Genomic DNA, 27,683 nt, shown 5'->3' with positions numbered 1-27,683 from the left:
GGCAAGTGAGTCCAGAATTTCAACCCTCTTCCCTGCAGGCTTGTGTGCAGCCTGAATGTGCCCGGACTCGCTCAGTGATTCCTCGTTCCATTTGTGTTCTTTCTCTGCACCAGGCTGTTGCAGGTAAGTCTCCTAAAATCTGCCCTGGGCTCTGGACACCCCTTGTCCTCTGTCCGCCACGCCCGTCCCTGCCGAAGGTTCTGGAATATTGCCCAGACCCCAGACGGATCCCCTCGCTGGGCGCACACCTGTGGCTATTCCCTTAAAAGGAGGGGCGGGGGCGGTGCTCCGCTAATTACTCAGTTAATGACCAGCTGGGAGACCCAAGTCCACCTGTACCCAGTTGGTCTCCTCGGCGCGAGCTGCCCCCGTTGCCGGGCGGTGCCTCCCGGTTACGGGCTTTCCCCTCAGGGCCGCAGGAGGTCACGGCGGCCTTCTCGGGGACGGAGTTGCGGAGCCCTGGTGACGAGGAGGATCTCGTCCCGCTCCAGCCCGAGCCTGGCGGGGTAGGTTCGCTTTCCCTTGTGCTGGGTGCTCGGGTCAGGCGGGCATTTCGGGGCATGGCTCCTGCACTGCTTTATGAGGGAGTCCCCCAGGGCTGTGCTGGGGTTGTGGGAAGCTGAGGGCCGGCCAGTCCCGCTCTGCAGGGACGCGATGGGCTCCAGGGCCTGGAACGCCATTCGGTTTCACGGAGCAAAACTGTGGGGTGACTTCTCGGTTAGATCCTCCCGATGGAGCCCCGTGGGCTTCCTGGAGAGCCTCGCGCAGCAAAATGTCCCCGGGAGGATCCCAGGCGCGGGCAGAGCGCGGCGCTTCCAGAACTTTCTGGCGGCAGGGGCCGTGAGGCGGGGAAGGGGCCCCGGTGGTTGTCAGTGCACACCCGGGGTGAAGTGGGGCGTTTCCATAGTAATGTCCAGGGTTTCCTCTCCAGCCGGTGGATATGAGTGTGAAGGAGCTAGTAGATGCGCTTTGTGCTTTATTCCACCCCCCCGTCTCTGTCACAGCGGAGGTTGATCAGGACCTCCTGGAACGGGGAGTACTGCATGGCATAGCTCCGTGTGGGGGAATCTCATCCCACTCTGTGCCATGGCCAGGGACACCTTCCTCTATCCCAGGTTGCCCTAAGCCCCATCCAGCCTGGCCTTGGACACTTCCAGGGATCCAGGAGCCTCCCCACCCTCACATGGATTTCCTCTGCTTTCTCAGAGGTCCTGCTCCCTCTGGAGACACCTGGCTGTGCCTCACAGGGGTCCCGCAGCTCCTTGCTGCTCACCTTAGCAAGAACAAACTGCTCCAAGCACAAGCTGAACACTTGATTTTCTTAGGTACCGACTCTGCTCACGGAGTTACCCCTCCTTGGGCCAAACTGATGGGCACTGCTGGCACACCTCAGCCTGAGAGAGCACACTGGGTCTGTCCCTTTGCCTGCTGCAGATGTCCTGAGTGGATGAGAGATGGTGTTGGGGCTTCAAATTCCTGCTGAAATAGCAGCAGTGAGGTGTCTACATCTGCCCAGCTATGCTTGACTTGTCTTGCTCTGCCCTCTGGTTGTTCCTCCATAAGGGGAAATTGATAAAGTATTTATTTTTCTCTGGCTGTTTCCATCTGCACTGCCTGGAGAGCATCCTCCGGCTCACTTGGTTTGTTCCAGCAGGATGAGGTTCCGAGCCTCCTGCTATCCCTTCCCCAACCGCGTGCAGCCCAACTCGTGTTTTTCTCTCAGATTATTTCTGCTTTACTTACCTTCACTTCACCTTAAGCACACACACAAAAAATCATCAGTGCTACCCAGATAAATCCATCTGGTCTCTGTCTCAGCCTCATTTAACCTCCCATTGAAGAGATTGTATCACATGGTATTCAGCTGGAACCTATTACCTTGCATGCCCAAGCATATCACATTGAATTACCCTGGCCCACAGGCCTGCGGTGTTTGCTAATAGCTAATGGCTGCTTTTAACTTAGAGGTGATTTATTCGAGCGCGTTTCTATTCGCAGTGCAGCGGGGGGGGGGTGTGGCACTGTGTTAACCAGAGCTCAGCGAGTGAGCGCCGGCCGGCTCGGTGGGATGGCTGAAGGCAGCCTGGCTTCACAGCTCCGCCAGATGCTGACGTTTCCCAGCATTCCCGTTCCCCACCATTCCCGTTCCTCACCGCTGTCCCAGATGCAGCAACTGTTAGGGACTAGGAGTGGCTGCTCCTGGCTGCACGCAGCAAGAGATGCGGGAGGGTCACAGTGCTCTGCCTGCCTGTTGTCACCAACCTGAATGCCAGGGAACTTATGGCACTTCCTTGCGCTCAGGAATGTCCCGGGAAGGGGGCAGTGTCCCCACACGCTGTCCCCTACCCTCTGCCTCAACTGCTTCTGTGGGAGACCAATGTTTTTTGCAGTTTTGATGGCAAAATTAACTTCACTTGTGTTATTGCTGAATTTACTGCAGGTGTAGTGTAAAATTGGTATGAAATTGCAGTAAAAGACAAAATCGAAAGCCTGTTATGGTGATGTGAAGCAATTTTCCCTCTTACTTTGCCTCATCAGTGGAAATACAAAAGCCCTTCTGCAGGTTAGGTTCAGATACACTGGTGAACAAGTGGGAGTTTTGGTTGCAAACCCACTCCCTGATTTGTGGTTTGCTGAGTCTTGGGCCTCATGTTTGTCCTCTTGCCAGCCCCGATCCCCCAGCACACAGCTCTCTGTGCTCAGGGGGTGAGGAGGGACCGTGGCTTCCAGGAGGAAGAGTGTAGCGACTGTAATAAATCAAAGTCAATCAACTTGGGAGCTCTGTTATTCAGGCTTCATTCTTTGATGATGTAGCACAAAAATCAAATGGTTGAAGTTATTCAATTATGGCTCATACCACCAATGGGGAGGTCTGATCATGTACACGGCCTGCATCAATATTATTTATGTGTCGAGGAGCTGTGCTGGCTGTCAGGTGGGAAATGGCAGAAATCCTACATGTGTCCAAGTTCTTCTCTCTTTTCCTCCCACCTTACTTAATAACCAAGTAACCTGATCTGCTGTCTGTCTAAGATCAATAATAGCACAGGCACATCATAACAAGCTGGAAAACATTTTTCCTGAGTGTCTCAGGACACTGCAGGTGCTGAGGTGATGGTGGGGAAGGAGGTGCTGCCTGGCACAGGACACAAACCATCTCCATCCTGGCCTGGCTGCAGGCAGCACCGCTGGCCCTTCCTGCAGGATGTGGAAGAGTGTGGGTAGTCAATAGACGTGGATAAAATAAAGTTGTGAACAGCAGCAGGAGCTAAAATAGCAACATCAATAGCAGTTTCCAGATAATGATCTAATTAGCACAAACAACAAGTTTCCACTAATGACTCTTGTTCTCCAACTCCTTCCTTTCTGCTTGCTTGTCATTACTGACTCTCTGGCAGGGAGCGGCTGTGCTCCCGTCTCTGGGGCCAAGGCTTTGGAGGTTTGTTTACTGCCTGGCTTTGAATTACTTCTCCAGAGGATGTTTGCTCAGGAGCCTGGGCTGCCGTGCGTGGGATGGCTGCGTGCAGAAGGTGGAGGGGGAGGAAAGTCAGCTGTTTGGCTTTTGTAGCTTTCAGGAAGCCTTGGGAAAGTTGTGCTCCTACTGCATGTCCCTGTTGTAAAAATAAGGATGCTGACGTTCACCCACTGCAGTGGAGTGGGAGCTGGCTGCTTGTGAAGGGCTTGGGAAGCTGTGAGGGAAAGATGCTTGTGAGGAGCAGATTAGAGACTGTTGAGGAGCAGACCCAAGCTGTTTCTGTCCCTTCCCTCCCTAGGTATGAGCCTCGTCTCTGCACCTCCCTGCCTCCCTCCCACTGAAACAAACAGGTTCTTCTGTGCTCTTAAGGCCTCAGTTTGACAAGTATTGGCTAAATGCTGTCACTTTCTCGGTTGTCAGTGGCCACTGTTCTGGCTGCTGCTTTGTCCTCAGTTGTGGTGGGCAGGATTCTTGCATTTGCCTGTTTTGAAGATGCCCAGTTCTGACATCTCCCAGCTGCCAGTTGCTGCTGTGGGACTTGGCTTTGCTAGGGCGACGGAGTGAGACCACGGCTGCACCACCTCAGCCTTGCCTGAGGTGCTTACTGGGCTGTACTGGAGAAGGTGCTGCCCAGCACCAGGAGCAGTTCATGGGCCAGTGACTCTCACTAAACTCAGAACAAACTCTGTAAGGGTGCAATTACTGGAACATCATTATTGCTGATGAGTCTTGTGCTAAAATGACTCTCCAGATTAAAAACCTCAAGCAAACGCATCTGCGTTCCCCAGCCTCCCAGCCTCATATTCCTGTGGTTGTTCTGGCTGCTGATCTGCAATTCAGAGTCTCACTTCTCCCAGCCCTGCCCGTCTGCCGGGGCCCACTGGGAGCAGCTGCAGCCGGGCTCCGGAGCCGCAGATGCTGAGAGCTGTCAAGTGCACAGAGATGTTCTGGGTGTTTTTGGCTGAGAATTCAGCTCTGCTCTAATGAAGCCGAACAGCCGCTAAGGAGGTTTTATTCAAGTCAAGGTGGTTTTGACTAATCCCTCCTTGCAGCGTTTTCTGAGGTGCTCTGTGTTTCCAGGGCTGCATTTTTCTTTCTCTCAACCTTCAAAGTCAACAGTGATGAGGGGGATGGCAGAGCCCTGAGGGAGGATTTTGGCCTGGATGGGTTTTGCCTTCCCTCCCTGGGCAGGTGCCGGTTCCTGACAGGAACAGGAGGAGGGTTGTCCCAGCTGGGCGGCTCAAGCTGCTGGCAGCCAGCAGAGCCCAGTGCCCAGCCCGGCTCCAGTGCTGCTGAGCACAGGAATAGCCACAGGTGCTCTCCACATCCCGACTCATTTCGATGCAGCCAGCCTGTCTTACACCTCTCCCGGAGGAGCTAATTATGGTGATGTTAATGAGGCAGAGGTGCTGATGCTGCCCAGGGTTTTAATGACTTTCCTCCAAGTTTTCTGCTACTTTTACTGGAGGCAGAAGGGTGGTTTGTAAGGAGTGGTGGGGGCAGGAGCAGGCCTGACTGTCAGCCCCCCCCCGAGCACGTGAAAGGAAGGTGGTGGAGCCAGGTCAGGGCTAAAATACTATTGGGAGCAAATTGCAATGATCTGTTTGGGGAGGCAGATAAGACACGTTTGTGTGTGCATGTGGCATGTGCCAGGCTGCTCTAAAAGCTGGAAATGACTGAGTAGAGGTGCTGGAGCACTTACGTAAAATATCTAAATAAATCTTTAATATTTCTAATTGCAAATGTACATAAATTGCACAGCCACATCATTTCTTTGAACACCAACAACTTTCTCTGTACATTATTACATAGTTTAAAAGGAGCTGAAGGAGATTCAGCAAACACTTCCACTTTGCTTTTTTGTTTTTTAAACATACTTACAAAAAAAGATTTGTTTTTCTTTATAAGAGGATATAAAACATAGCGACTGCTTATCAGGAACAAGTATCAGCCTAAGCAGATATACAGAGAGAGGTATATCTTAAGACACAGTGATGTATGATAAAGGAATATGTGAACATGGATGCTGCACTCTGGGGTACTGGTAGCTGATGCAGAGCCACATGGCATTTACAGCAATGTCACAGCTCAGGTGATCTGTGAAAGTCAATGCTTGAACGTGACACCCTTTTCCAAAGCATGGTTGTTTCTGGATGTTGTGCAACGCCCTCAGGATTGGATTTGGTTTGGAAAGCCCATGAGCTGCATGTTCTCATGCTGCTGTTGTCCTCCTGCTCCCCCACGTGTGATTTTCCCCAAGGGAGAAGGAAAAGGCAGCAGTTACCTGTGTGGGGTCAGAGCAGGGCAGGTGCCCCTGTCTGAGCCTCCTGGCTGAGCGGTTTCCTCTGAAACAGCCCTGAGGCTCAGAGACCAGCTGGGGATGGGCAGGGAGTGTCCCTTCTTGTGGCCACTGAAGGGAGCTTGTGGTGGCCATGAGGCTGTGGCTCTGACCCAGACCAGGTCCCAGTCCTGGCCAGCCTGGAGGCCTGGATTGCTTTGAATGCAGACCTTTGGGAGGAAGTGACCCCAACAGTCAGTGCAGGTGGGAAGGACGGAGCGCCCACCCAGGGACATTGTCACAGGTGTTCCCTTTGGACTTCGGCTTCGTGCTCTCCAGGCAAAGCTGTGTGTGAAGGACAGGGCAGGGACTGCGGTGGAGCTGCTGGACCCGCTGGTCACAGACTATCAGAAAGGCCTCACCCCAGGGCTGCTCACCCTGTCCTGGGATTGCTGGGGGAAATGAGCCCCTCTCAGATCAGACCCCTGGGCCACAGCCTGTGGCTCTCCTGGCTGAATACATCAGTGTATCTGCCATCTGTGACTGAAATTCCTCTCCTTGTCCATCACAGAACAGAGCTCAGCACGTTTTCTATTGCATCTGTGTGTGGACATTAGGAACAGGAAAACACCTATGAGCTATCTAAACTTTGGGAATTATTGATTCCTTGCTGATTGCTTTCCTAGGAGAGCCTGTGACACCTCACTGAGGTCCAGCAAGTCCCTATGCCCTTTAGGAATAGTCATAGTAGCAGAACCTGTGTCCTGCAACCTGCAGCAACCTCTGGGACTGGCTCCCAGACCAGAGGGTTCCACGTGTTCTCACAGTGCAATCAGTGCTTTACAGCTGCAAAAGCAGAAAACAAAACCAACCAGACTCAAATGACAATGCGGAGTGACACCGGACTCTTTGGATGGTGGCAGGATCTGCTTAAACTGGTGCAAAAGGGGCTGGTGACTACACTGTAGTATTAGTTGGCATGGAGAAGGACTGGGGTCCCTCCCATCTTTTGGCACTGAAGCCATAATCCCTGTCCAAAATGATGATACTTAAAGTCCGCAGAGACCTTGGGATACTGGTCAGTCCATTTCATCCCCCTTCACACAAAATCGCTCATTTTTTCAGGAGCGTTCACTACAGTTTAACAAAACCCCAAATCAAAACTCTTAGAATCTTTGAGGTGGGCCCACCACAAATCTGGATCCATGGCTTTGCTGCCTTCCCTTCCCTCAGATCCCCAAGGGAGGAGGCTGGAATCAGAATGTGGGTCTGGATCCAGATTTGGCAGCCCGAGCCCACCTCTCCAACACAGCAGTGAGATACAGCCAAATCCTGACCAAATAAGCAGCACCAGAAGTAAGTTACTATATACAACTGTTAGTGAGATAGATACGGTACAGTAAACACTGAGAACATTTACAAAAAAATATTAAGACTTGTATTAAGATAAAAATTGGAGTGTTTTTGCTTTGTTTACACTTTGACGAGTTTGCACTAGAACAGCCTCTTACTGTAGAAAGCGCAAGAACCGGAAAGGAAATGGAGCCGATCACAAAGCCTTGGGGACAGCGGTGGTTTGCTCTGGTGCTGCAGCACCTCTCGGGATCCAGGTATTGCTACGCCAGGTACCAGCTCCGAGGCCACGGCAGGGAACGCGTGGGGCTCCCACACTCACTCACACACGCACACATGCACAGAAATGTACAGCTTATAAATAACAGAAACACAAACTGAAGGAACAGAACTGAGCCTGGACCTGAACACCTGCCCCCAAATCTTTTTAGGGGAGGGTTCGCAGTTAGGTCCAGTTGTTGACAGTTGCAGGGGAAGAAAATGGGGAAAAACGGGGGAATTTCTACTGTAACGAGACTTCATCCTGATTTGAATTTCTTTTTGTACTGGCTCGGGAAACTAAGCAACAACTCCAGAAGGTGTTGGCACTGGAACTTTTAAGATTTTAATAACTGGCTGTGGAAGGATTTAAGCATTCCTGCTATTTCAGCAGAACAATGTGTTCAGTAATTTGCAAGTTTGAGGGTAACCAGGAGTTTGTGACAGATCGGGACAGGGCGGGGGGGAGCAGTGCCTTGGCTTGTGATTGAGGAGAAGATTAAGATGTACTGTGCTTAGCTTCAGCACTAAACAATTGGTTTGTGGGTGTTTCTTTTTCCAGCTCTTACGGAGAGCACTGACTGCATCCCAAAATTACTTCCATGTATGAATGGAAACGTCGCTGGTGGGGCGCCCGCCCCATACCCTGTTAGCATTTCCATTCCTCTAATGTCACTTCTGTCTTGAAAAACTCCAGTCTCTCACAACACAAATACTTAGAATGCAAAACGATCAGCTCTAAACAGACATCTCAGGGCAAAAGCGTTTAAAATAGTCTTTTTGCAGGGTTCTTATCATGTATTTGACTCTGAGACAGTGGCAGGTGTAAATCTACGTACCCAACGGTTCACAGTACCCTGTATAGTCCTAACCTGTCTGGGTCTTTCTCCAGTTGTAACCTTGTCAGATTTGTGAGGTTCTTCAAAGTCATCTGTGCTAGTCTCCAAAATTCAAAGGTGACTGTACTTGCCATAAGTACTGAGTTATGACATTGCTCTGAGGAGCTCCTTTTGGGGTTTGCTGTGTGCTGCACCCCTCGGCAGGTGTTGGCGGGGTGTGGAGACCTCAGTGCAACACGTTCGCTCCTCCTGGGCTTGGCCCAGGGCTTCCAGGGACCAGAAAAACGTGTAGGAAAAAGAGCATCTTTAATTTTGCAAACGATTGCATGAGGAAGAATGCTGTTAAGGAGCCTTATGGCTGTGGGGCAGCACGGCAATGCAGAGCTTACTGGCAAAGTGTCCTGCTCAGGCAGCCTGGGAAGTGTGAGGCTGAAGACGGTACCTAAGCAGAGCAGAGCTCAAGGAACGTCCTAGTCCCTTGGACTGTACATTTACACATGGCAGGAGGAGCTAGGACAGGCGTTGAGCAGTGTGTTAACCTTTAGAGGGAGCATAGGCAGATGTCCTGTACACTGTACACTGTCATCCGTATCTCAGAGAAACCTCTGGCTCTCAGTACGAGGGACCTGCTCTGAGAGTGGGACTTGTGAAGGACTAACTGCAAGAACCACAAACCAATAAACACCGTGGTGGCAGGTCAGCGGCACAACCCCCGTGAAGGGGTGCCCCCTCCGCTGAGCACAACGTGTCTGTGCCGAAGCTGCACGTTCGGCGCTGGGAAAGTCTAATCCTGGCTTATGCCTGCACAGTGCTCCTGACAAGGGGCCTTTCGGTGGTGGCTGCTGTTCTTGGTGGTTACTCCCTTATGACCATGTTTTACATTCTTCAAGCCGGTTAATTTCCATGCAGTGCTCATTCCCAATTTAAAGAGGACAGTATTCCAGAAAATGGGATCTTTTTTTTTCTAATGCATACTGTGAAAGAAAAGAAATACAATTACCGATCTTCATGGGTCTTCAGGGCTTTTTCTTGTTTCTTTGTCTGTTTTTTTCCCCAGAACTAGTAAAACTCTCAGCACAGAGCATTCCATCCCCACAATGAACCCTTGATCAAGCAGGAAGCTGCCACTCCATGTAGCCCCTCGCTCCCCCTCTACCACAACAGGCACCAGCAAATCCAGCCCCTGTCCCTCAATCACAGCTCAGGGACCAAGCTCAGGCAACATTCACTTTATTCTGTGGCGGGAAGTGTGCGTGGGACAGTGCCTGGGGCTATTGCTTACAAAACTCTTCCCCTTTATTTGTGAGAGAGCAGAAGCTGTCGAGAGGAATTGAGTTGCCATTCACCACGTGTCAGCTCCTCCCTCCACTCCTCTGCCAGAGTCTTGGCCTTGCTCTGTGCCCCTGGGCTGCCCAGGGACCCCCAGCAGCACCAGTCCTGCCCCCCTGCCACCGGGGTTCCCCACACGGCACCCATTCGGCCACCACACCGCCCTGACCTTCCATCTGCGCTGTGCTCCCTGTATGGGCGGAGTTAATTAAACACTAATTAGCAGCATAAATGCCCTGTGGATGCAGGAAAAGTCAGTGGCCTCACAGAAGCCACCAGGAAGGACGCTGGGCTCGGCTGGGGTTCACTTTGGGAGGGCTGTGCTCCGGGGGGAGTCACAGGAGGAGCGGGCCAGGCTTTGCTGCCATCGCTCGGATGCTACATCCAGCGGCACACTTGGAACTGGACTTACTGGGCCCCTGCCTTCTGCAGGCTCTGCCCAGCTCCCTTTATTTTGCTTACTGCAGTGACAAGGACGTTACTCCTTGCTGGGAGGGGTGAGGCATATCCTTTGGGCAGTTTAGAAGGAAAAGGTTACTTTTGTTTAAACATTAAACACTGATTCAAATCCAACAGTGACAGCGATTCTCAAATATATGTTATTTCCTTATGCCACTCATCTCACACTCGACATTCCCGTCCCTCAATGTGCTGGCAGGACATCTCCCAGCAGGGTCAGTCAGCGCCGTCCGCAGTAAGGAGCTGGTGCTCGGGGAGCAGCCGTTCTCTGAAGCCGCGGCTCACGCCTGCTGTGCACGGTCCCTCCGGCCAGGCCTCTCCTGCGGCAGCGCCCTCCGCGCGTTAACAATTACTGCTGTTTCTGAATTCTCCATTCTCTGTAATCTGCAATTTAGTTGGGTTTGTGGGGGAGATCCCATTACGTGTCTGCATGCTGTACCTCTCTTTCAGTTGAGTAAGGGCACTCATTAGCCGTGCGTTGGCAGCATCCAGGGAAGCAATGCGTTTCTCCTGCAAGCAAACGGGCAGAGGGCATGGTCAGTGGAAAGGCACGAGCCCTGTCCCTCTGGGATGTCAGCCCAAGACAGTGACCCAGAGGCCTTTTGGACCAAGACCTTTCTCTTTGGCATTCTTAAGTGGGGGGTTTTAAGTGCTACACAGCATTTTTTGAAATCCACAGGGCTACAAATAGCCCCTGCCTGTGCAATGTGGGCTACATTTCTTTCAGGATCCTGATGAAAACGGAGGTAACACAGTTGCTCTAATTATTCAGTTGTACGTCCTACTGTTTGTTTTAACTCAGCTGTTACAAAGATGGTAGGCTTCCATTTCTAAACCCAAACTCTCCCAAGATAGTTACTCTTGTCAGTGTTTAATTAGTGTAAATTAATAGTTTAAATGACTTGTAGCCTCCCAGGCTGTCTTTGATGGAAACTCTCACCGATTACAGTGTTGTAAGGATGGGAGCAAGAGCTTCCATGTTGCAGCCTGATTCTACCACTCTGTTCTTTGTGACACTGAACAAGTGTCATCCTCCTGTGACTGCCACAAGCAGAGGAACAGAACCAGCTCAGGGGCACAGCAGTTGCTCGTGTATAACTCTGAAAGTCAGTGTATGAACACGTCCAACACACGAACAGCCTGAGGTGACCAAAAGAGAACAGTACAAAGTGTGCAGGGGCACGGTCAGAACCTCACACGTACCCCACGAGGTGCAGGGGACAGGAGAAGGTCCCAGAGCTGATGGGAGGCTGCAGGTACCACCACTCACGCTTTAGGGACACCCTGGGTCTGCTCGGCTCTGCTGGAGCACAGAACAGAATGGGATGGATGATTTAGCAGCTTTGAACAAATTGCTCTGCAGGAAAACTGGCGTTTTTTTACAAAGTTACTACTGTGTCCATTTTAATTAGCTACACAGCGAATTGGTCATGAGTAGTGACTCACAAGTGATTAATAGGGTTGTTAAGTGTAAGGCCAGAATATACTATCACTTCTAAGCCACAAGCGGTAGGGAGGCCTGGCTGCTGAGGACATGCTGGTCTCTGTCAGACAAACTAAGAGATTATGGGCTGTATTTTCATATTTTCTTTTCCAAGCACAGTGTTTTGCACCCATCATATGATGCTCCTCTTTCACTGTAATTGATTGCAGTAACTGAGCTTCCCAGTCCTGCAAATCACAACCCAGAGGCTGAAAAAACACGTCAGCTTGGCTGTGGGCAGGATGTGTGTTCCTTGTGTTCAGGTCCTGTTCTGATTATCCAAGCATTACTGGGATAAGAAGCACCAAGCAGTGCTCCAGGGGATGTGATCCTTCCACTCACTCACTGAGTTGTGGGCACAATCCCTCCCCAAACTGCCATCTCACGCCCTCTGTGCCACGCTCCAAGGCTGCAAACAGCTGTGACAGTCACTGTGTCCTGCTGCAGCTGCCCTGACCCTGACTGTAGCTTGGTGCTGACTCACCCACATGGTCTCACCCCGGGCTGGCACTACTGCAGGGGGGGACTGTGTGTTGGCAAACCCACCCTGAAAGCTGCTGCAGCCCTTGGCACGGGGCACTCACCTGTGCATCGATAATCTTCTGCTTGGAATCCACAGCAGCCTGCATTTCAGCATGGTCCTTCTTTAACTCCTCCTCAACTGACATCAGTCTGGGAGCCGAGCACACAAGAAAAAGTTACACGGGTTGGGCTCTGCTAAGCCCAGGTATTACCCTCACACTCTACCTCCTCTTACCCACAAATGAAGCCTTTTTTCTTGGCTCTTATTCTTCCTTGGAGCTCTCTCTAGCCAAGTGCCCCAAAACTGAAGTGACAGCACAGTGAAGGCTGACCCAGTGGTGAGGGCTGACTGAAAGCACTAAGTGGGTTTGGCTCAGGTAAAGGTGAAACCAGCTGCACTGCAACAGTCCTGGACAAATGTGAACACCACATCCCACTGGGTGGGAGAAAGGGATTTAGAGTCACAAGTAAGGGATGGTGATGAGATTCTTAGCTATACAACACAACAAGCCTGCCAGAGCCTCTGAGCTCTCCCCTCCCTAAAGTTTTGCCCTTGTGCATCAGGAAAGTGTTGGGGTTTTTCCTGTCCCAGGTAACACTGAAGGGAAAACCCATATGTGGAACCTGCCTGCACCTCCAAAGAAACCTGATTCTCCTGAGCAGGGGTCAGCTCTAATGCCAGCCAGGCTGCCCTGCCTTACTGCCATCCCCAGCACTCCCATCTCCCTGTACCTGCTGATGATGCCCTTCATCTGGATCTCCTTATCCTCCTGCTGCCTCCGGAGCCGCTCCTCGCTCTCCTCCAGCCTGGCCTGGTACTCCAGCACCAGCTTCTGTGTGGTCTCCTCCTGGCATTTGAAGCGAGTCTCATATTCCTCCAGCTTCTTGTTGGAGATGCGGAGCTTGTCCTGCAGCACCACCAGGTCTTGCTGGTACTGAGCGTGCAGGGACAGACACAGGAGGAGAAAATACATGTGGGACGTTACCTTGTAGAGTTCGCCCTTGCCAGGGTTTCCCCCAAACCCGCTCGCGCCCCTCTCCTTGTATCAGACTATAGCTGCAAACCCGTATCAGACAACCCTGCTCGCCGACACCTCCTCTTCCGTCTTCTCCGCGGCGCCAGGAGCGATGCCGGGTCCGCGGGGCGGGCAGGTCGCTGGCAGGTGCAGAGAGTGGGCTGTTAGCAGAGTCTGGCATTTCACAGGGGAAATGCAGGTTAGAGCGGGCCAATGGCAAAGGCAGCAGGCAGCTTCTCACACTGACAGCACGGGGCTCACACAGGCAGGAGAGGCTGCAGCCGTGGGATTTGGGGTTCACACAGGAGCTCTTCAGTCTGCAGCAATAAATGTGGGGGCTTTGGGCAGGCTGGGAGCCAAGCACGAGCTGCAGTGACAAATGCAGGACACTGCTGTCTCATCGCCCTTCATCGAGCTGAGGGCACTGTGCTGGCTGAGCAGGGCACAGAGCACTCCTGCTTTTTGGGGCCCAGCACTTAACTCAGATCTCAAACTAGGGTTCAGTCCAAGAAGAGCTGCTGCATGCAGCCAAGACCCCACAGTTGTACTGTTCATTTGGGTGAAGCTATAAATCAGCAGCAGAATCACATAAAGCAATTAAAAAAATTAAGGGCTTTTGAACTTGGTGAAACTGGGTTCAGCTACTGTGGCAGCACAGCATTCAGTAAACTTGCTTTGCTAAAGGAAAATCACAGTGAGTGTGTGCACAAGAAAACTGCTTTAATTTCAAAAAACTGTATTTGGACGTAGTCTTTTAAAAAGCATCTCAACTGGAATAACTTTAAAATAATTAACATGCAGCTGATAATGTGACAAGCTGCTTTTAAAGAGTCATATAAGGGAAAAAGGCTCCCATCTGAGTCATGAAGCCTGTTAAATCTACAAGTGGTATTAATAAACTGAGAGAAGTGCACTCTGTTGTGTCTTGACTTGGCCCTTTCCCTTTGGCCATCTCAACTGGGTAAGCACTGCAGTGCTTACTGGGTTGGGTCATGTCCCAGGTCTCAGAGTCCTCCTGGACCATGTGACCCCCAGACCAGCTCTAGGGAGAGGGGAGGGCAGCCAGGCTGCTGCTGCTGGGGACTGGCCAGCACTCCACTCACAGCAAAAATAACTGCAGTTTCTAAGGACTGAACACTTAGGAAGCTGATGGTCTTCTTGAGCTGCCAGAGTACTGGAGCGAGGTGTTTTTCCTTTAACAAAGCTCTTACTGCAGCATAGGAATGACACGGTTTGCACAAGGAACCTGGAGCAATGAGGGAACAAAGCGCCTATACAGCTGCACAGAAGCACTAAAGTCAGACAGCAGGGAGTTGCTTGAACAGGAAAGATTAAATACCTACCCTAGCCTTAAAACAGGAGCAGCATTAAGTGAGCTCAGAGGAGAGCAGGAGAGGCCTCAGAGCCCGAAGGAGTCACTCCTGTCTCTAGAACACTTGTCTCCTTCTCAGTTACCATTCAGGTCTTACGGTAATGGGGGGAGAGGTTATGCTAATGGCGATCTTGAATGTCAGTGACTGATGGGACAGCAGAGTAGGGAAGGATGCTGCATGGCAATGAGACAGCCTGGGCCGGGCTCCCGCTGGGCTTGGGGCAGGGACTGGGATGTTGCAGTGCCATCGGCGTTTGTAACCCCACCACTGCCTGCCCTGCACTGGGTAACGATGGGCCAAACCCACAAAACTGCTCTGATCTTCCTGGGGGCAGCTGGGAGCTGCTGCCTTGTACCTCCTGGGTCCTACAGCACCTGCCTTCAGCATTTTCCTTGGATTTAAGAAGTGACAGTCCCCAATGATACAGCACAGCAGAATGAGCACAGGAAGGCTATTAGAACAAAACCAGAAACATGTCTGTGCTGGGAAACAGGACTGCGGCTTGAGAAGGGTGATGTCTGCAGTGCTGGTGTGACAGAAGAGAAGCACATTGAGGAAACATCCCAAAAGCTGTTGGTGCTCAAGTGTCACAATCCTGGCAAAGCCAGGCTGCTGGGAAAGAACCTTGCAGAAGCAGCAATCAGCAAAGATGGGATTTTCCCAGCTTCTGACTGCTGGATCCTCATTTTTATCCTGCTTTTTCTCCCTAGCCAAGCCTACTTTGTCTCTTCCCAGCTTCTCCCACCCCAGACTCACCCAGGAAGGAGGGGAAGAGAGTAGCACCCCTCTGCTTCAGAGGCACAGGGCCTCTGTGGGACCCAGGGGCTGAGACTGAATACTTTGGACACGGCTTCCTGGCAGATCCCTGACTGGCCAGGCCCTCATCTGTGTGATACAGCCATAAGCTCGTGGAAGTGCCACAAAGTCACCCCAGGCACCAGTGCTGAGACCAGAATCTGGACTTAATTTTCAGGTCTGTGAACAGCCTTTTGACATGGAAGCTGCTCCCTGCTCCATGTCCCTGTTGTGAGGCACGAGGCTGCCTGTGCCTTACTCCATCTCTGTTACAGGTGTGCTTAATCCACTTTTTAAAGCTTTCTTCCCAGCAGTTGGATGAGTTAGAATGGGGAGAGTAAGAGGGACTGGCTGGCTGCAGAGTTTGTTTCAGGGCAGCATCAGCACTTCATTCCTGGCTCCTGTGTTTCTTACTTGATTTCATCAGAAGGTGATTCCAGTCACTGAGTGTGTGAAAACCTCCCAGACCTTCCCCACAAGTTCCCCGTGAGGCTGAGTAGGACAGGGAGCGACTTGGCCCCCTCTCTCCTGGGCAGGGACCTGCACACAGCCCACCTTCTCCCCAGGGTGCTCAGGGAATGACATTCAAGGAAATCCTCTCTCTATTCAGAAACTTGTTTCAATCCAATCAGGTTTTACCTTTTCTGCTTGGCTGAGCTCGTCCTTATTCCTGAGCTTATCCCTGTGCTTGGAATCTGGGTCAATGCTTTCATCTTCTAAAAACTGCATGTTCATATTCAAAAGCCAAGCAGCAGTGCGGTCCAGGGCATTGGGGTTCACAGGAGAAGGGGCCTACAATGAAACAATGATACAACCATGACAAAAGAAAAACCTGTAACACAAATGGTTATGAAGCTGGAGAGAGTTTCCTTCCAAGCAGACCCTTTCCCATGCTGCTCAGACAGCAACGAGCCAGGCTGAGCTACCAGAGCAGCTGGGGCTGGAGCAGGAACGACTCCTGTTCTGCAGCTGGACATTATTTTGGGTCAAGCAGTGGGGTCCTGCTCGAAGTCACGTCCCTGGTGTCTGCGCAGATCCTGTCACCTCACAAGGACGTGACTTGCGAAGGCGCTGAGCTGCAGGTGAGTAGAGTGACTGGATGTGGTTTATTCACTCCATGAGCAGAGTTCTCAACTCTTCAGCTCGTTAGGAACCATCTTTGCTTCCTGTGAAGATTCCGTAAAACAAGATCTGAAAACTGAAACACTCCTTATGACCATTCAGGTACCTTATTGGAGAAGAAAAGTTTCTTTTCAGCAGAGGCTACACTAAGGATGCTGAAGATGTCTAAATGCTCAGTATCACTTACTAACAGTGATATTCCATGGTCAGTGAGCTACAGTCGTGTCTGCTGCCTTTCAGTCCTGGCCTGGGCAGGGACTGCCAGTGGCATTGCCTAAATATTTTCCAGCCACATACAAGGAAGTCACTCTTCAGCTATTTCCCTTCCCTCCTGCCTTGTTATAAACTGCAGTAAACAGTCAGATGAACACATGGGATCTGGATGACTTGGTTATTCAGGTTAATGACTTGGGAATTCAAATCAACAAATCAGAAATGTCAGAGACTTTCTCCTTCATTCCAACCTCTGGATAGAAAAACCCAGTCATTGTCAGGCAGCAGGAGATTCTGAGTCAGGAGTGGGGAGTGGTTTAATTTCCTCACTGGGGTTAGGGCCTTTCCCATGCCATCTTCCAGTCTGGTCTTCTACCTCCAGAATTATGAATCCAAAGCATCAGACTTGGCTCATGAACATTGCTCGTTACAAATCCTCATGCTGCCAACATGCAAATAAAATGTGCAGAGTGAGGGTGGGAGAGGCATTCTGAGACTTCAGGTCTGAAGAGAGACTTCAAGAGGACCACAGGGGTGGGTGGAGGAATCTTCTGTGAAGAGAACCTGGCCAGGGCTTTCCGATGGCCACCTGGAGAATCCTTGTGTTTCTGGAAGAAACCCTGCTAGAACCATGCCTCTGCTGCTTGCAGAGCTCTGTGCCCTCTGTCCTTAACGAGTATTGATTGTGTTACACAAAGGCTGCTGCACGGCGCTGCTAATGCCAGCGCTTACGGATCGATAGCGAAATCGTGGAACAGCCCCAGATGGGAGCTGCCTTCTGTGGGCAGCACTGAGCAGGCTCCATGGCTGCCCTGTGCACGAGAGGCGGACACAGCAACACTCACTGAGTGCTGGAGAAGGGCCTGAGCTAACTCAGGGTTTGGGTGCAGTGGGCTCTTGCTGGTTGTCCAGTCTCTGCATTTGCTTTTCTTTTCTAACTCTTCCTTTAGGCACAGAGGCCCTACCGTGATAATGTTCTGTAGGGCTGGTTTTGAAGTGTAGAGTGAATAAATGCACACTATAAAAACCATTTGTTCATGCCAGAACAACCAAAGGGCCCTAGGCCTGTGACCTACTGCCTCCCATTTTACCCCCACAGACAGTGGAATGGAATTCTGTGCAGCCCAGCACGTGGTCTCGGACGGGGATCACTTCAGAGCTCTGCGCAGCGGGAACGTTGCTCTCAGCTCCTTCCTCCCCGCTCCTGCGGAAGAGTCTCACAGAGCAAACAGGAATGTCCAGGAGTACCGTGGCCCCACTGGGACAGGAGCAGCAGCAGGGAGACTCTAGTTACAGGAGATCAGGGTCTGTCCCAAGCCTGGGAGATGGCGCGGGGTATGGCATGGGATGAGAGCCTGGGCATGGAGAGGCAAAGCAGTGACAAGATGGTAGCGCAGGACAGTGGCATGGCTGCCATTGCCCTCAAGCCTCTGCCACCTACCGCCGTCACGCTCCAGTGTGCCACGTGACGGAGGGACACCGGGAGTGGACACTGCTCTGTGTTCTGTCCCTGGAGGGCCTCTGTTTCAGGCTGAGCTGGGTGCCAGAGCCGAGCTACATCCCCACATGTGATGCCACTGTGGGGTTGGCACTGATGTGGCAGCTCAGAGCCACATCCCCTCCCATGGCAGCCATCTCCACGGGCTGACCCCACCTGGCCCCTTCAGTGCCAGGGCCTGGACAGCCCAAACTCACCTGTTTGTGCATCGTGCGCTGCTTCATCTCAGGGCTGTCGCCCTTGGAGGAGGAGGACTGCTGCCGGAGCCGCGCCCCGCTGCCAGGCCAGTCAGGTGATGAGGACATCATGCTGCCGCTGGAGGGTCGCTGGTACTGGACTGTGTTCAGCAGGGAGGGCGGGGTGCGGCCGCGGGTGACGGGCGGGGGCGGCTGGTCGATGCGCCGCTGCGGCCCCGCGCTGTTCTGCCGCGGCATCGTGGGCTGGCCGCCCTTCTCGGTCAGCGACAGCTGCCGCCGGGCCAGCTCCCCCGGCCGGCGCGAGAAGTCCTCGCCGGCGGCGGGGCCAGCGAAGCCGTGCTTGTTGGCCGTCAGCTCCTCGCTGTTGCTGTGGGAGCTGAGCGAGCTGTGGCACTCGGAGCCGGAGTCGCCGAGGCCGCGGGGGGACAGCGGCAGCCCGGCGGCCATCTGGTACACGGGGTTCTGGAAGGACAGGGGCGCCAGCAGCTGGGGCCGGCCGGGTGCGCTCTCGCCGCTCGGCGTGGTGGGGGTCTGGCCCACCCGGCGCACGGTGGCCATGCCTGTCACGCTGTTCTGAGTCCGAGTGGTCCATACGCCCTGCAACTGCCCCAGGGACGACTGACTGTCATTGAGGGAGTCGGCCGTGCCGGGCGCGTTGGCCCCACTGTCCAAAAGCCGATTGTCCTGCAAGTCCACCATGGACAAACTCTTGCTGCCATTAGACATCTGCACGTCGGGCTCATTGGCCTCTGAGTAACTGGAGCTTCGGGCAGGTGAGGGCTGGGCCCCAGCAGACCTTGTGACAAAAAACAAGTCCTTGTTTTCAGGGGTTGGAGATGGTAATCGTGTGAAATCTATCAGACTGCGGGGAAGTCAGTGCATAAGGAAGAGGAGAGGAAAACAAAACAAAAAAGAAGAGTTGTGAATGCTGCACCGGAGCAGGAAAACGAAATCACTCAGAAATCAGGGTGGCGCAGCTGTGTGGGACAGGGATGAAGACAGGGACAGGACCCAGCCCTGCCGGGAGGAGGGACAGGGGCTGGCCCAGCCAGGGACAGTGTGAGGAGTGGGGAGGGTGCTGTGGAGCCCCGGGCTGGCCTGGGAACGGGCAAGTGAAGGCAGGTGAGGGCAGTGTGTGCCCGCAGGGCACTGCACTGTCACGAGGCTCAGGGACACACTCCTGGAGGCTGCTCTGCTCTGGGTTAGTCTGTGTCACCCTTCCTGCTCCCAAGGGCTGTATCCATGCCAGTCCCATGTCCCCTGCTCTGTACCAGGGCAGCAAGCTCCTGCGGGCACACTGGCCAGGATTTGGACGGCACAGAACACCGTGGGGGCCGGATGCGCACCAGGCCTCCCAGGGTCAGTGAGCACTCGCATAGCAGAGCTAAAGCCTGGCAGCCGAAGGTTATCCCCCCACTCCTGCTGCAATGCACATTCATGCAATATTGATTTCTTGGGGAGAGGAAGAGAGAGCTTTGCAGTAGCTTAATGTGAATATTCTGCTGATCAAAGATGGTGCACTGTAAGCAAGTATTTGGGGGGAAGCATATTGTCAGAGATCCTCCATAGCATTGGATTTAAATAATTGCACCTCATGCTGGGAGGCACTAGAGATGAAAGCTCTGATTAGAGCAAGTCCAGTGCCATTGCTGCCTTTCATTCCTAATTAAACTGTTAAATATTATGCAGTTTCCACTTACAAACTATTTAGCTAGCACAGTCTTTCCATTTGTGTGGGCTCCATTTCATTTTCCACAAACAGAAACTTAGAGGTCTGAAAAAGCCTCATCCTCTCCATGAATGAAGCTCCTTACTTAATAAGGCCAAAAAGTGTGTAGGTGACTGTGTCTGTGAATCACTGCTCAGCATTGGAAACTCCCAGTTTTATAAAAGCTGGACAGAGTAGACTGGAATTCATTGTGAGGCCTCTACAGCTTGGCAACTGTTCCAGAACTATCCAGGTTTGGATCTCAGTGAATTCAGCACACACCCTACGTTGTACAAAGATGGGCGAGGCCAATCCTGCACGTCTCACAGCCCTTAACAACACCACCCATCACCTCAAGGTCAGCACTAGCAGACCCCCAAGTCCACAAAGGATGAACACTTTGCTTCTGCAGCCACATCTCAACAGCTGAGACCCGGTACCACCAGGTTCCTGATGTCCCCAGGCCACATCCCCAGTTTTGGCTCTCAAGGGGCCCAGGATGGAGCCACAGACTGGCACTACCACCCACTGCTCTTTCCAGAGTTAGAGTTGAACTACATCCAGCACCAGTTCTGCGATAGGAAAGCCTGGCCAGTGGATCAGGCAACTCTGCACCCTGTTGTGCCTGTCTCTGCATGAATATTCTGAATGTCCCTGGTGTGTGGCCAGGCTCCCATTGGTCTCTTACCCAGATAAGTCATTCTCTATGACCATTTTCTGCAGCCCCGCGGAGATGCTGTTGCCAGCACTGGGTGTGGAGGCGGCGTGATCGGCCGTGACCGACACCTGCACACAGGCCGGGTTACTGAGAGCAGCGTTGACATCCCGCAGGATCCGGGGCAGAGGCCCCAGTTTGGTGGCAGTGCCCTGGGCAGAAAAGAGAGCAGAATTACCGCCAACGTCTCGTGCTTTTTGCTAGAGAACTTTGGGCTTTGCCAATTGCTGGACAGTCTCTTCAGGGAATCACATGAACAACATTTTCTCCATCATTTCCTGCCCCCAAAGCTGTCCCTGCCATCCCCTGGATACCTGCTCCAGTTGGGAAATGACTTCCCAGAGTAGTGAGTGCAACGTGGACAGTTCCCGGCCCAGGTCGATGTAGCCCTCAAAGCCAGCTGTGTTTGAGATGGTCTCGGGATTGGAAATCTCCAGGAGAAATCTCTGCATGTTAGTCCATTCATGCTCCAGGAACTGATTCATAAAGGACATGTATTCTTCTTTGCTGCCAAACCTAGTGAGAGAGCAACACGGATTTCAGGTAAATGCAGGGAAAAAAAGGCGCAGTCCACTGAAAGGGCAGGTACAACACAGCTTCCTCTGGCACCTCAACCCTTCCAAGCCTTTGGGATCCCTTGACTGTGAGCAGGCACCTGGGACACCTCACTGATCATGGAACCAAAATTAACCCCAGCCTGATCCAGCTAAGCCCTCGTCAGTGTAGGATCTGTGCAGCAGAGACAAAAGTGAAAGCTGGCTAAACAAAGGAATTCTTGGTAACATAGTGTCTCACTGCTGGGTCAGGGCACAGCCTCCAGAAACAGGACCTGTCAGTGGCAATCAAGGTGCTGTCACAGCAATCACTCTCAGCTGACTGGAGCCCAGCGACGGATGGGGGCAGGAATCCTGCACTCTCCAGCAGTGCCAGCACAACCGCTCTGGGATCACCCGGGAGAGCCACCCCCTGCACCTGGGCCACCCCATCAGCCCCTCAGGCTTCCTGCCACCTCCTTCTGCCCTCCAAGCACTCCACCCTCAGTCTTCTCTCTGATTTAGAACACAACAGGGAGGGCCTCGTGGTTGGACTGTCCTGGCAGCAGTTGGTGCTGTGCCAGCGGTTCCATGGGACAGGCTCGGCCGGGTGCCATCCACAGGACAGCTCGGCTTGATCACTTCAGCTTGACTAATGTCAGCTTAGTTAAAGAGCCTTTCCTGCAAAGTGCTGGAAATCTGAAAACCCTTTAGTTAGGGATTGGTCAGGAATACAGAGAATTTCTGTCATCTAGTGTAACACACTTGTACATCTCCTGCTGGCGTCCGCAGGCGCGTCCGTGCGTTCCTGACTGCGAGTGTGAGCACTAAGCCAGTTTCCAGATCTAAGAAGCTTTAGATAGAAACTGTCCATTCATGTTTCAGAAAGCTCATCATTTTGTTATCAAAGCTCAGGATAAGTAGCTCAGAGCTACAGCCAGTGGAAAGATTTTCAGAAATCTCTCGCTTTGTTTCCATCAAACCAATGGGCTTAGTTAGAAATTGATGGTGTCCCTGTTCTCAGGCCTTCCCAGTTCAGTCAGCTGCATTTTAATAGCAGGGAAGGTCCCAGAGCTCAAAGGAGGGAGGGATGGAACAGTTCCTGAGCTGAGCACATCACTGCTGCTGGTCGGGTTCTGGTCCTACAGGACATCACAGGACAAAGTCCCCGCTGCCATCCTGCTGCTTGTCCATGTAGTCAAAACAGCCTGTTTTCCTGCTCATAAAACATGTCCTGTTTTGGAAACTTGAATGATCTCCCTGACCTGACTGTGAGGGAACAAGTCCCAGAGAGATGTGGAGAAAAAGCCAACAGGAAGCAAACAGGCCCTTTTCAGTGAGGAAGGGAGTGGCCAGTGTGGGACTCCGTGCCGGCGCCATGGCTCTGCCCACGCACCTGGAGGTTCTGTCCCCTCCCCGGCCCTGCCCTGCCCATGGCATGGCTTACTTGGCAAAGTTGGCAAGGTTCTGGGTGACCTTGGCGATGAGGGTCAAAGTGCGTGCGGTGCGGTCATCGGGGTACTCCTGGAGCAGGCTGAACAGGGATGGGGACATGATGGCTGGGCACAGGAACCGCAGGAACAGGGAGGCACTGATCAGGCGCTCGCTGATGTCAGGGCGGCCTCGGTTGCTGCACTCTTGTCTCCATGAGGCAAAAACTTCTTTGAGCTCTCTTGGGAAGACACTGAAATGACAGAAGGGCAGGCATTGTCTGTCAGGGTTGGAGTGTCAGGAGTCTCAAAGCACATGGGGAAAAAGAAAAGATGCTCTGTAAAGTTGTAAGGGAAGCAGCTTCTATTAGACCTTATGCTGGATGCCAAGACCCCAGAGAACTGGGAAGACTGGGATATGAAACAAACCATGCACACCAGCTCATCAGGACTCAGTGGCTGTGCCATGGGGTGTTCTGAGCTGGAGGAAGCACAGCCAGCAAGGAGAGCATCTCCTGAACAATCACCAGCAGCACTGGAATCTCTGGCACAGCTAGAGCTTGGAGGGGGGGCTGTGCAAACTGTAATACTCCTGTTGAAGCACCTGGATCAAATCCCACTGTGCCTAGTACAAACACAGAGCCCCACCGGAGTTACTCCAGCCTTGTAGCTGCACAGACCTCAGCCTGCCTTTCCCGGATGCCAGAATTCCCCAGGGGCCAGCAGACACTTGCTGCAGCAGCCTTTATCACTGGAGAACGGCTGCCTGTTCCTGCCCGGCCCTCCCCAGCTCCCTGCTCCCACCTTATCCTGTTCCCAGCATGTGTTATTTATTCAGCTGGAGACTCCCACCCGGAAGCAGGCTGGCACTGGGCTGCCACTGGTCCCAATGTCCCTGGCACACAGATCCCATGGCCCTGGCCAGGAACCACTGTCCGTGTGTCACACCCGGAGCTGTTCCCCGACAGCGGGGGTACAACAGCAAGTGAGGAGGGTCAGGCTCTATTCTGGGCCATCTGACCTTCTGACACAGCGGTGACACTCCATGGAAGTGCCTGGAAACTGCCACCATCCTGTTCAGCTTCTGCTCTGTGCTGCCTTCACACTTTTCACCCTCATGAGCTTTCACCCTGAGCTTTACAAATAACATTAACCAATGTCTTTGGCTGGATAAATTCTCCTCTGTCTTTGGCTTGATCCACACAATTGGCCAAAGCCCTTTCACTTCATGGTATTTGCCCAGAAACAGGAGAATCCTTTAAGCAATTTGAGGCTTGAATGATCAGGACAGGTTGTGCAGTGACTGGAGAGCAAACCTCTGAAATGCAGCACGCACACGTTCCCGTCACAGGCTGGAGCCCGTGGAAGTTTAATTGTGTCACAGCGGATGGAATTTGGATCGTTGGCTTTATGTGACAAACGGGCCCATAATTCATTACCCAACTTCCCAGTAACGAGCTTCCACATGCTGAAATTCTGCTTACACTGAAACTTTCCAGATGTCCAAATTATGTCATAATTATAACAATTTTCGGTTATTGTGAACCTCTTTCCTCTCCCTGACTCTCTCCACAGATGAGCACACACACTCCAGTGCTCTATTTAAAGCAGGCTCGTTGGCTGTTGGGATACCTTGGCCAATCCCAACACTCATCAGCCCAATTAATCCCCAAGAACCGCTGAGCTCAAAGGACTGAGGGGGAACCACTCAGAGCAGCAGCCCAGCTGCTCCAGCCTTCCTTGGAAAGACAGGATGAGAGCAACAAACTTCCGTGCATTCCTGACTTTCCCTGGGTCATTTTTCAAGCCTATTTTTAGTGCAACCTTTTGAGTGCTGCTTTGGGTATTTTTAGGAAGACATAAATTCAAACCATTATAATCCACTGCTGACTGGAAGTGGTGAATCCCTCCTGGGAGCAGGTGAATGCCATTCCTGAGTCAGTTATTAATTGGCCAAGGATAAGGATACCTGTACAGAACCTGCCCTTGGTGTACCTGTGGTAGATAAAGGCAGCCTGAGCAAGCCTCTTGCTCCCTGCTCTCTCCCTGAGCAGGATCAGGAAAAGCAATTCCCTTCCTGGCTTCCAGGAGGGCACACTCAGTATCTCAGGAGATTATTTATAGTAAGTTTTCTGACCTCAACACAACAGCTGGGAGAGGAGAGAAAACAAGAAATCCTCATTATCAAGAACTTCCTTCCTCTAATATTATCCCTAGTTGATGGCTTTGCAACAACAGTGTTGCTACTAAATACATTAATTAAAACTAAGCCCAGATTTTAAGTGGAAAGGCTGGAAATCCAGCAGTGAGACAAAAATGCTCCTTCTCTCATGATCAGGACCAAAGGCTCTGGGTATGTTAGGAAAAAAAAAAAAAAATTCTCCAAGTAAAGAGTCCCAAATCCATCTTTTTCCTCTTTGAGGTCACCTCTGGAAGCAGCAGCTGTCACAGACCCATGGACTCCTGGCTCCCAGTCCCAGCAGGAACACCATGAGCACAGCTGTGCCCAACAACCACCTCCACAGCAGGATGCACTGCCTCACGCCAGCCCATTTGGGATATTCGGGCCTGTCCCAACCAGTTGCAAGAACCTTTACCCTGAGAACAAACAACTCGGAAATGCCTCCAGCTGCATACCAGGCCTTGGGCCAAGGAGGCAAAGGGCTCCCATCACCCAGCAACCGCCCAGGGCTGGGAGAGAGAGGGGTTACTCCAAAGGAATGTGGGATGCTGAGCCAAGCAGGGAGAACAGCATCCTCCTCCCAGTTCCAGCACTCAGCAACCAGAGAACATCTGCCCAAACAAAAGCTGCCTGTGCTGGGGCAGCTCCTCGCAGGTGCCACAGCCCCTGCCTGCTGCAGGATTTCCGAGCTTTGCCGGATGTTCTTGGCGGTGGAGATCCGTCAGTCCCATCCAGACTGACTTGTTCCATGGGTGGAAGATCCAGGCCATGCATCTCTGCTCTTTATTCCAGAATTTCGTACACGTTTGGCACGAAGTACCTCTCTGAATCAGTCACCCTTGACTCCACTGCCCTGTCCCTGTATCCCAGTGACCTTTCAGCACCTCTGAAAACAAGAGTGACAGAGAATCCAGGGGGATGCTACATCCCCAGAGCGGATACTCCAAACTGTGGCAGAGCCCCGCAGCTCCCCCTCCAGAGCTCTGCCAGAGCTACGGGACAGGTGACACAGAACTCCTGAGGAGGGAGCGCCACTCCTGGGATACCCACCAGTAGGAGTTGATGATCTTGCAGAAGGCCAGCTCACAGCACATCTTCAGGTTGCCCTGATGTTCGGGGAGGTCCGAAGACGAACATTTGCTGGGATCCACCTCACAATTTTCATCTGACTCGTACAGTGCTTTGATGAACTCCCCTGTAAAACAGAGTCAGGGATGGGTTTGGAGATGTGGGAAGTGCAGCCTTCAAGCAGCTCTGTTCCTAAGCCCCCGTGCCCGAGCAGCTCCCTGGTACCCCATCACATTGGGGAAGGTGAGAGGGATACGAGAGCACATGGTGGCCCCTGGGGCAGCTCTCCATGTCTCCGACAGGACCCAGGAGAGCCTGGCAGTTCCACAGGAGCTCACAACCAGCACAGCACAGCCAGCACCCTGCACATTCCATCCCTGTTCCCCAGCTGGCAGCACTGCCCCTGTGGCTCTGGGATATTGCATCAGGACTGTGCTGCCCAGCACCTGCCTGACCCCCTTGCACCAGTTCCAGAGATGCTCCCTCAGGCTAATCCACGAGGAAGGATGCTGGAAAGCCCTGTAATTATTGGTGGCATGGCCTGCTACTGCAGCCTGTGCCCTGGTGCTGACAAACCACTGGGATTCACAAGAGAAACAGGTAATTAAAGGAAAGAAACAATTTAGTTGGTTTATTTTGAGCTGAACATCACACAAAATGAAATTAAAATATTTCCCTGAGTTTCCCTGAGCTCCTCTTTGCTGCCTGGCTGCTCCTCACCTTTGCAGAGGCTCACACTGGGCTGCTCCACCAGCTTCTGCTCTTGGGCCACTTTTCACCACAGGGTACCCAGGCACAGCCCCTGCACTCAGGGTGGGGCGGGGGTCAGTCCTTCATCCCAGCAGTGACTGGGGAGATCGGGAACAGGGTAACAGGGATGAGGAGGCGGCGTTTAGCGTGGGTGACATTCTGGGAGAAAGGTTTGCTTTGGTTTTCTTCTACTTCCAGTTGGTTTGTTCCTAATTCCTGACTGTCTTGGATTTTCCCATCCTGTTTTTTCCCCACTCCGATCTGCATTCCTTCCCTGTTGCCAAAACAAATTTTAATTATATACTGGAGAGCCTCTCCAGTGTATTTTCAGCTCTGCCAGGGAGCTCTGGAGCTGTTCTGCTTGCCTGCAGGTGATGCCTGCTGTTCTTACCTGGCCCCATCACCTGCTCCATGGTTCCAAGGACAGTGCCACGCTGCCCTGGGGCACCTTGTGACACACCGGTGATTCATCTCACTGGGAAAAGTTCACTCAGAACCAGCACCCTACAGTGAGCAGGAACCCCAGGCTCTTCTGCATGAGATGGAACTGGCCTGGCAGCACTGAGCCCCCAAAAGGTAATATTGCAAAATTCTCTGATATCATTAATCTCTTGACTTTTGAGAATTTTTGAGAGTAATCTACTTACAGATTTGCCTTCAACCAGAAAGCATTACAAGGCAGAAATAAATAATATTCCCTTTGCTATTCTTGTGGGCTCTCTGCCTGAATTTGCTCAATTATTTCCCTTTCCTCAAGGTTTTCATCATCATTATTATTCTCTTAATAAAGTATTTATGCTTCTTTCTTCCTTGCTAAAATTACACAAATCCACTAGCAGGAACCCAACATACTGAAAAATTAACACCTCAGTAGAAACTCTGCTCATCCTGCCCTGGGATGTGGATCCAATGGAAGCTCACAGAGCTTCCAAGGCAGCCTCTCCCCATCCTCGTGCGGTGCTCCCTGCATGCAGCAATTCCTTCCTGACCTGCCCAGAAGCAGAAGCTTCTAATTATTTTCATTTGCATCAAGAGAAATATTTTTTGAGCCATAGACAGAGCCAGCACTTTGGAAAAAAAAAAAAAA

General features: G+C 52.2%; 2 protein-coding genes across 14 annotated transcripts in view; one reads left to right on the top strand and one right to left on the bottom strand.

Moving 5' to 3' along the window:
• The first annotated feature begins 63 nt into the window (after window positions 1-63).
• LOC121676368 lies at window positions 64-26,531 on the top strand. Its single transcript, XM_042052776.1, has 2 exons — window positions 64-506; window positions 25,019-26,531. Exons 1-2 carry the CDS (start codon window positions 307-309, stop codon window positions 25,797-25,799), a joined length of 981 nt encoding a protein of 326 aa, XP_041908710.1. The 5' UTR covers window positions 64-306; the 3' UTR covers window positions 25,800-26,531.
• LOC121676365 (DAB2 interacting protein) overlaps window positions 5,179-27,683 on the bottom strand; it is a 163,924-nt gene continuing 141,419 nt past the window's right edge. For 10 of the 13 annotated variants that reach the window (XM_042052765.1, XM_042052766.1, XM_042052767.1 and 7 more), the window contains 9 exons: window positions 25,829-25,973; window positions 22,614-22,850; window positions 20,948-21,149; window positions 20,607-20,785; window positions 18,211-19,072; window positions 15,820-15,972; window positions 12,729-12,931; window positions 12,059-12,146; window positions 5,179-10,501 (listed from right to left, as the gene is read on the bottom strand). In XM_042052765.1, the coding sequence (XP_041908699.1) occupies window positions 10,334-10,501; window positions 12,059-12,146; window positions 12,729-12,931; window positions 15,820-15,972; window positions 18,211-19,072; window positions 20,607-20,785; window positions 20,948-21,149; window positions 22,614-22,850; window positions 25,829-25,973 (2,237 nt within the window). In that variant the 3' untranslated portion in view covers window positions 5,179-10,333. The remainder of the gene's footprint in view (window positions 10,502-12,058; window positions 12,147-12,728; window positions 12,932-15,819; window positions 15,973-18,210; window positions 19,073-20,606; window positions 20,786-20,947; window positions 21,150-22,613; window positions 22,851-25,828; window positions 25,974-27,683) is intronic. The other 3 variants (XM_042052762.1, XM_042052761.1, XM_042052763.1) reach the window with 3 other exon arrangements.

The sequence above is a fragment of the Corvus kubaryi genome, unplaced genomic scaffold (genome assembly GCF_017639235.1).
Source record: "Corvus kubaryi isolate FWS band 111438036 unplaced genomic scaffold, C.kubaryi_AGA036_p1.0 78, whole genome shotgun sequence".
Classification (NCBI taxonomy): domain Eukaryota; kingdom Metazoa; phylum Chordata; class Aves; order Passeriformes; family Corvidae; genus Corvus; species Corvus kubaryi.
Note: the sequence above shows the minus strand (reverse complement) of the source record. Positions and strands in the feature narration are given on the sequence as shown.